The sequence below is a fragment of the Osmia bicornis genome, chromosome 1, assembly GCF_907164935.1.
Source record: "Osmia bicornis bicornis chromosome 1, iOsmBic2.1, whole genome shotgun sequence".
Taxonomy (NCBI): Eukaryota; Metazoa; Arthropoda; class Insecta; order Hymenoptera; family Megachilidae; genus Osmia; species Osmia bicornis.
This window is the reverse complement of record NC_060216.1, coordinates 4,236,888-4,246,571: the sequence shown is the minus strand read 5'-3', so window position 1 is coordinate 4,246,571 and position 9,684 is coordinate 4,236,888. Positions and strand designations below refer to the sequence as shown.

The 9,684-nt window shown below is 36.1% G+C and overlaps 1 protein-coding gene across 1 annotated transcript in view; it reads right to left on the bottom strand.

Moving 5' to 3' along the window:
* Positions 1-1,280: 1,280 nt before the first annotated feature.
* The window catches only part of LOC114880008, a 54,418-nt gene continuing 46,014 nt past the window's right edge, over positions 1,281-9,684 (bottom strand). Inside the window, exons 5-9 of the mRNA XM_029195535.2 lie at positions 6,497-6,606; positions 5,425-5,570; positions 2,541-2,739; positions 1,838-1,954; positions 1,281-1,664 (exon numbers count right to left, since the gene is read on the bottom strand). Coding sequence (XP_029051368.1) covers positions 1,547-1,664; positions 1,838-1,954; positions 2,541-2,739; positions 5,425-5,570; positions 6,497-6,606 — 690 coding nt within the window. The 3' untranslated portion in view covers positions 1,281-1,546. The remainder of the gene's footprint in view (positions 1,665-1,837; positions 1,955-2,540; positions 2,740-5,424; positions 5,571-6,496; positions 6,607-9,684) is intronic.

Genomic DNA, 9,684 nt, shown 5'->3' with positions numbered 1-9,684 from the left:
AAGAAATATACTCGAATTAGAAAGAATAAGATACAATTAATGAAATTCTGAAATTTGAATGTTAAAACTTCGAAACTATAAAATTTTGCAATTTTCAGAAATGTAGTTTATGTATATATTAAATTTTGAAAAATTGACTGTACTCCAAAATTTTATTTACTTCATTTTACAGTCGGGAATAAAGATATCCAACTGAACGTAAATTGAAAAAAAACAAACTTTTCTTATCGCTTTCTGTTGTGGTAATGCTTTACTCCCTATACACGTTTAAATATGTTTTGTTACTATATATATTATATATCTGCGTTCTTCTACTTGTATGAAGCATGGTGGTTTCACATGCGTGTTTGTTACGAGTTAATTTCTTTTGTTAAAATTAAATACAAGATGTTCATTTACTATTATTATATGTTGTAACATGGTGGCACGAGTGCTCCCCCCCCCCGTTACAATAATCCAGATTTTCGCCCACCACGCCCTTGTCCCTTAATACCCCTTTCCTAACCCCTATCCCGTTCTCCCACCCGCCGGTATCGGGCCGGTAGGGGCAACGGAAAAACTGGACAACGATGCTGCAACCCTAAACCCCGGAGGACCCCGTCCCGAGGCCGACGACGATCCTTCAGTGCCCCACAAAAGGACACCGTACCCGTAGCCAGAATCGCCGAGCCCGTCAGCCCTACCGATCCCGATCACCGGCCAATGCCCTCTCCAAAAATTCCCTGCGGCGACGACGAGCCGTCAATTGGCGCTTAGCGTTACGATAGCGAACATTAAGTATAGAAATCGAGTATAGTTTGTTTCGGTATAATATTGACCCGCGAATCCGGCAACGGTATCTTCTCCGACCGTGTATTTCTGCGCCCGGGTACCCTTCGTTCGCGCACGGTACTCCGCGATTTCGTCCAAGCCCCTTCCCTTCCCATTTGACCCTTTTTAGTCCCATTCTCGAACGCGTAACGTAGTGAACCTTCCTGAGAGCCTTCCCGACCCTTGAAATTCCCCCTCCCCCCAACAGTCCTCCCCGGGAACTCCCCCGCGAAGATTGTACGGACGGAAGTGCCACGAGACCCATCCCCTGTAAAGACCCCGATTCTACCCCTTTTCCTTCACTTTTAGATTGCCACAGCGAGTGGCTGGCGCCCAACGAATCTTGTGTATTGCGATTAACAAAATAAAGTGCCCCCGCGAACCGAGGGTCATAATGTATATAGTAAATTCAATTATATGTTATGCTTCTGCACGTGGCAAATAATACTTTCAAAACTTTTAATTTTTCTTTTAAAAAAGTAATGGAACAGGTTCGTAATCTCATGAATCAAAAAGAGTAACCGATTTAAATGACAGAAATAATTGTTTTATTTTTGTGTGTATTAATTAGTTATGACTGTATCCAAAAAGGCAGTAAATGATGAGTTCATTTTGAAACGTTCGTTGAATATAAAATCACAGAATTATTGCTGTGTTTAATACTGTATAATTCTTTTTTAAAAGACGTAATTATTTCAAATGTAAACTAATATTTCTAAATATGAGCTTAATTTGTTTAATAGCAACGACAACGATGAGATGGGCAGTTAGGTGGATACACGAGGCATTTATCCATACAGTATACACTTGCACCGTCTCTGCCAGCGATTTCTCCGATTGCGTCGCACTCTTCCCTATTAAAATGAAATATATATATATATATATAAAATTATATAGTCACAAATGATTTTCATATCGATCAACGTCTTAATATACTTATTGCTAGCAATAATCAATATTTTATAATGACCTAAAAATAAACTATCAGCTAGAAAGAAATCAATGAACTCCTATTTTCCTAACTTACGGGCATTGACAAATAGCGGCTGGACAATTTGGTGGATATCGAAGACAGTTAGTTTGACACCAGTCGTTCATTCCCGGAATACGACGGTAAAGGGAAGTAGCTAGGCATACCTGAGATCTGAAATTAAAAGTATAAATTATTACAAAATAAAATTGAGAAAAGAGTGTAAAATTATCATTATTTTTTATCTTCATAAATATCTTAAAAAACATATATCTCCCAAAATATGTTCAAAGGGTATTTACATAAAACAATTGCAATGTATTGAAGAGGTTAAGTATGAATCTTTTTACTTCGAAAATGATAAAAGTGTTTAAAGGAATTACGAAGTCCTGAACATATTCATGAATTAAAAAATTTCAGAAATTAATAATTGCAAAATTCCAGAATATTAAAATTAAAAAATTTCAGATTTCTACAAAAAATTAATTCCAAAATTCCAGAATTTCAGAATTCAAAAACTTCAGATTTCCACACTAAAATTGATTATAAAATTGTAGAATTTCGAATTTCAATAATTTCGAACTTCCAAAATACCAGAATTGAAAAATTTCATATTCCCAAATTGGTCTCCAAAATTATTTTATTATATTTTACATTCAATTGTGAATCCTCAAGACTGATCGAATTGCTCATTCATAAGTATTCGTGATATAAGAGAGATAATACATATATTATTGACGATGAGTGCAAAAATACGTACCTAACAACGAGAGGGAATATATTATTTGGAGAACGATAATCCTTATAATAAAGTAAAAAGGGATTATCCTGTTGCACGAAAAGTGGTGGCACACCAGCTGTGCTGGTAACGATGCTTACGTCAGCACAATTTCGAAACGTTTCTGGTCTTCCACACCCATTTGCTTCGGTTCCATTTTCACAGGTACCCCACATGTTACCTAATAACAAACAATTAAAAAATGTGTTACAAACAGTGGCAAGAAATCTCAGTTATTGCTTTATTATTCTGGAAAGTTACGAACTATTGAATATAAAAATTCTATGGGTGTACATGTTACGGTTCAAGTATTGTAATTAATCGGTTTATATTAATAATAACCGGCCATTATTAATATTAATCCAATAAAAAAATCAAAGTGATTAATTTGTAAGAATTTATCACATATACCGGTAATTATTAATAATTACCAACTATCTTCGGTAAATGTAAAGAAAGGAGTGGAAAAATACAGTTTTGTTCCAAAATAAGCAAGTCGATGGGGATGGGTCCAATAGTATAATGTTGTCAATAAATATCATTTTTTCGAAAATTCTTTGTGTAGAAATAAGACGAGTATACAATTTGTGTTTTGTATTAATTTATATAAAATTGTTATAATTTATGTAGTAGGTATAATTTTATCAATAAATATTCAATTTTATAAATTTATCAATAAATATTGTCAAAACTTCTTTCTATAGAAATAAATAAGTAATTTATAACCAGATAAATGTACAACTTTTTGGAGTAATTTATAAAAAAATGTCTTATTTTCTGTAGTACAGTATTTCCAATAAAAATTATTTTGTAAGAACTTCTTTCTGAACAAAAATATAGAAATAATTTATAACCACGTTAAAAAATATAGTATAAATTTGTTCATAAATAGTGGAAAATAATAAAAAAAAGGTTTTTATCAAATGTACCAAGCTACACAAGTAATTATTAATAATTACCGGTAAATATAATTATTACAATTTATTACTTATATTTACTAAAAGACGCGGATATTATTAATGATGGCTGGTTATTATTAATACAAATTGGAACTGTTATATTAACCGTAACATATACATATATACTGTTATAGAGCTCTTATTCCGTAACTATTAATGACTAGCATCCCCGTCACGGCTTCGCCCGCTCTCATAAATAAAAGCTTCGAGAATTTGAAGTAATAATTGATATGGCGAGTACTTAGGTGCGCTCATCTTATAGCCTGAACTCGCCAAGTCTCTTGTGGAATGCCGCTCGCCATCTAGTGGGTGATTCTCAAACTACACTCCAGCGGTGCAAGAGCGCGTGCGCGGCTGCAGGTGGTAAGAGCGCATGCGCAACGGGGATTAACATATAAATCACTGTTTTAATAGTATAACATTGTAATGAAAAATCGGTAGATTTTATTATTGCTAACCCTTCCGGGGACCATGAAGATGATGTAGTTAAAAGTTGGTAGCGATTGGTTCAGTAGTTTTCGCGGTTAGCGGTTCCAAACGAAAAAGGGGCTGTCCTTTTATATAGTAGTAGGATACAAAAAATTGTTGATATGGAAATTGCATGGAAAAAGGGGGCTTATACTTTGGCCGAAGTGAAAAATCTTTTGCATTATTAGTTTAAGAGATATACATATTTCTTTTCAGATCATGTAATAGTATTTCTCAAGGCGAATTCATTAAGCTTTAATGTATACACTCGATTTTAATTATTTTTCAAGATATAACGTTTACAAATTTTCCGATTTGCAGTAGATACGTCTCGGTTTGAGTAGTAAGTCGTAAAAGCGGCCCTATTATTGCGGTAAGTGCCACCGCGGGGGTCTGCGCTAGAAACGGCAAATCCAAAGAATAGTCGCTGTGGCACTTACCGCAACAATAGGGCCACTTTTACGACTTGCTACTCAAACCGAGACGTATCTACTGAAAATCGGAAAATTTGTAAACGTTATATCTTGAAAACTAATTAAAATCAAGTGCATACATTAAAGCCTAATGAATTCGTCTTGAGAAGCACTATTACATGATCTGAAAAAAAATATATGGTTCCATTTAAAAAACAAAACCTGACCATCATATCTCTTAAACTAATAATGCAAAAGATTCTTCACTTTGGCCAAAGCATAGGCCCCCTTTTTCATGCAATTTCCATATCAACAATTATTTATATCATTAATAGTTACGGAATAAGAGCTCTGTAACAGTTTAGCTTAGACACCCTGTATATATACAGAGTGTTCGACAACTGGTGGGAGATTTTTGAAGGGTTGATTCTAGGATTCAAAATAAGACGAAAATCAAGAATAACGAAATAGCGTTTGCGGCTTTGTTTTTCAGTAATTAACGTTTAAATATTCGAGTAAAAAGCGCCTGAAACCTGTAATTCGTCCAACACCAACGACTGAATGTCAGGTCAGCAGGGGAAGGTTCAGTCATAATCAAGAATCTTGAATAGTAGAAACTTACCTCGTGCTATTCTGCTTCTCGGTACTGCAGCATTCGGCTTCGATTCTTGGTTATGACTGTACCGACCCCTGTTGACCTGATGTTCAGTCGTCGGTGCTGGGGGATCGCAGGTTTTAGGCGCTTTTTACTCGAATTTTTAACCGTTAACTACTGGAAAACAAAGCCGCAAACGCTATTTCGTTATTCTTGATTTTCATATGTTGGCGTAACTACATAGAGGCCAAGGTGGGCCTGGCCACAGATTACCTAAATCTCAGAATATCAAAATGTCAATTTTCCAAATTTCAGAACTCCAGAATCTCTAAATGACCTAGCCCATGCCAGAAAAAAATTGTATTGTTAGCTACGCTAATGAATCCACATATTACAAATAATATTAATTATACATACAAATAAGTACAAACCGGTATAATAATTCCACTGTATCACGCATTGTGAACATGTAATGTAGGACGGTAAAGTTACTCTATATCGAAATATAGCTTTCCTTTCCGTTTCTACAGGAATCTCAAAACGGACGTCCCTGGTTCCAGATACATACAATGGGTACCTTCGAAAAGAAATGGAATGTATTGTATGTTGACTTAGGTACTCTAATGATGGGCAGATCAAGTACACGCTGATAGCTCACGGGTACTGACGTGTATGGTACGCACAGCATGAAGTGTGGGAATATGAAATTTTCACTTTTACAAATTAATGAATTTACAAAATGGTCCAACTTTTAAACTTTCAGGTTTAAAAATTTGGAAATTTAGAGGCAAGAAATTAAAAATTGTTCAATTTATCAATTTTTTTAACACTCAAATTTAGACATACAGAAGTTTTAAATTTTGAAATATAGAAATTGAAAATTTTAGGAGTATAGCAATTTAAAGTTTTCAAATTTTCAAGCTTGCAAATTGAGAAACTGACTCGTCGGCGTAGTTGCTCATCAGTCAAATGTCGAACATCTTTAGACTGATTTTCAGGAACAGATGCACAATTTAAGTACAGAGAAAAAGAAAATTTAATATCACAATAATAAAATGATTTAACAGAATGGCAATAAATTTTTGGGTGGTACAAATAATATATGATAAAAGTTAATGAGATATAAAAGATTTTATGAAAATTGTTAATGGACACTATAAGATTAATTGTCATTTATTTCTAGATAATGAGTATAATACATACTATGTGCTCATGAAAAGAAATACCTTGTCCGTTCCCCACAGTGCTTCTCAAGGTGGATGATACCGCCCTTTATGGGCGCTGAGTAAAACGGGGGGGGGGGATAAGCCAAATAAGTTTGGGGACCTCTGCCCAAGATGGTACAGGGACAAGAAGGACATTCTGCCGATTGACTCTTGTTTTACATGAGCAGTTGAAGTAGGGCATTAGGGGACTAATCATATCCACATTTTTTCTAAGGCTCTTCTTTCCGTGAGCGCATCGCACAAGTATCTACTTGGAATCATAGAAAATTTGTTTTACCTATCGAAGCATTCTTGGTTTGCTTCACTCCTTGGATTGTTGTTTGGGCAAAGATACATTTCAAAACGACCGAGATGATTTGCTGTTAATTCAATTTCGACATCAATATCCTGTAAATTCAAATAATATTGTAGAGAAGCATGATACAATACGACAGACACGGTTAAAATCCTCAACGATAACAGGTAAGCGGTCCCCTCACTAGATGCTTTATTTTTCCATTCGTACCCCTCCAAAGGTGTATCGCATAGTAACTCAAAGATGCGTTTGAAGTCAAGAGAAAGTGGAAGTACTGTACGTTGCTGGTAAGTTGCCGTCCAATCAAATTCGTTGACCTGCCTCTAGTCACACGTATTATGTTTATTGGCCGAGGCCCTTACATCCATAAATCTATCGCGTGAGGAACGTCGCTAAGGACAGATTTGAAATAAAATGAGATGAAGCGATAGCGAGCGACGAATCGGACGCATTGACGTAGACGTAGATTCGGGGTTTACATTATTAAGAAAACAGGAGAGTTTTTACACTTTTCATAATGTAATTTCCATAAATTTTGCATAATAACAACTGTTGTCAAGAACAAGTATTATACAGAATCCATTAATATCCCGAAAAAATCGCATATAGTTAAATGTATCCCCCACGAATTTGGAAATTTTACGCCTATGCAATGTGACCGCTGACTTCTCAAGTTACGGATTCCTGGAGGGGATTAGGTGGAACACACAGTACCCTTGCCACTCTGTCGGTTCAGTTTGTTGGTGCTGGGTAACTTACTAGCAACGAACAGTACTTAGTAGATATAGTGGTGGACCTTCTACGGTTCAATGGAGTAAAAAAGTCCGGATGGTAGTCAAAAGTTGTCGATTTGGCAATGCCCGCAACATGTTTATTACCAGTGATGGGCAGATCAAGTGCCCGCTGAAGAGCTCACGAGCACTACCTAGTGTGAATGGTACGTGCAGCGATGAAAATTTACCACTTATCCAATTTTCGGGTGTATTTCCGAAAACCTGTCAAACTCAATTTGGCTGAACTTTTGTACACAGCTTCATTGTACATAAAAAAAAGTTTGCAAGAATGATTTATATCGATTCGAAACTTAAGACCCAAAATTTTACGAAAAATTTTAGAGCCACGAAAAACTCTCATACTCTGATTTGGCTGAAACCTTGGAAATAAGCTCCTTACAAATAAGAACGATATTTGCGAGAAGGATATTTGGTGATTCGAATGTTAAGACCCTCAATTTTGCAAAAAAGATTTTACTTAGGGCAATATCCTTCTCTGCGTTACCGACATAACGTAGGAGAAGATTTTGTAAGTACATCATCCCTTGAGTGCTTGTTTTGTTCTATTCGACCCAAGGAATGGCGCTCTGGTCTTCATTTGGACAAACTATTGGCAGAAATGTTTATATTACGAATAAATCAATGCAGGTGAGTCCGATCCGCCATTTTCTTGACCGTTGACAGACAGCAATTTCAATATTTTATAAGTTTTTGACGATTTGGATAATATAAGGACCAGACAAATATTCTTTAGAGCCTACTGAACACGTCCCTCAAATTTTTTTACATTCTGTTTAGAAATGAGGACGTAATTTGAAAACTCGCGTCTAGGGATTTTTCTAAGGACTGTCGGTAAAGTTTTCGACGCTAGCATCACCTTAAGAGTAGGGAGACCGCGTGAAGACTAAGGAGTGACAAAAATCCTATATAGAAATAAAATAATTTTTAACAAAAAGTATAACCGACTTCGAAATGCACTAAAAAGTATGAAATAATTTCTACTTCATTTATACACCGCTTCATTTATAAAGCGACCGGTCGTATTCGGAACTACAGCCGAAGAAAAGTTTTTAATTTTGCGCCGCCTCCGAAAAGGTTGAAATGTATTTAGTATACTATTTAACGAGTAAATAGGTTTTATTAATAGCTGTTGGGTATTTGTATAAATGAAGTAGAAATTATTTTATACTTTTTAGTGCAACGAGCAGTATTTGTAGAATGCCGTAAGGTGGTTTACCGTTCTTATTGGTTAATTACAATAACGATAGTTTTTAACGATAACAAGTTCCATACAAGTTATCACAATAGTTATTAACAATAACAAATTACATAAATTTTTGCAAGTGAGATTTCACGGAAATATCTCCTATTAGATGTGAAAGGTTTCATCGCAATCGGTACATACATGCCTTGCAGAGTAAGTACACATGTATACAGGGTGAGGAAGAAGTACCGGACCGGTGAAATATCTCGAAAATAAGACATTTTAGGAAAAAATGTTTGATAGGTAAGTTGAAGGGTTTCAATAGGTGCATCAAACGGTGGTACGTATTTGACCTTGAGCGTAAGTATGGAGGAGTTATCAAGGTCAAGTTAAAAATTTTAAATGGAAATCCCTACTTTTTATTTCATTCTCTTGTAGCTGATATCGAGAGCTTTTCAAAACAATTCCATGAGCTTACTTCGGTTGAGTACTTTTCGAGATATGAGTCGATAAAGTTCAAGTATTGCCGGCAGTAGCAGTAGCCAAGGTGTACCACGGACATCCCACCCTGTCAATCATCGGCCCCTTCTCCACCACCAGCGACAGTATAAAAGACCTTACCGGACATAAGCGGAGTCAGTCGAGATCATATTATAAAAATAAAGTGCCAAACCTTTAGAAGTGCTATTCATTTAAAAACCTGTGAACTTTCTACGTGACATTTTGGCGATCCTGCCAGGATCCATTCAATATCACGAAGAAAAACTTCCAAACGGGACTTTCTATGGAACTCCAGACGAAGGGACTACGAGTGCCACTCTGTCGTGATACGTAAGGATCCAACGAACCTAAGGTAAAAGCTGGCGTTTGAACATTACCGATTAAAACCACCCAGCATTTCCTCTCAAGACTCAGACTTATCCTCCTTATCCTCTGAGTCCTCAATATCTTCAATAATGACTGCCTCCGGACCTGCCGCACAAGAGAACGTGCTACGGCAACTCTTGGATAGGATGCAACGGATGGAACAAGGAATCAATCCACAATTGACAACACTAGGAGAAGAAAACCAAAACCGTGCAAAAGAAATCCAAAATATTGCAGAGCAGCTGAAACTGGTCACCCTCACTGAAGACGCGTCTACTATTTCGAGGATCACCAGACGAAGCGGCGGAGATCAAGATAATCAACAA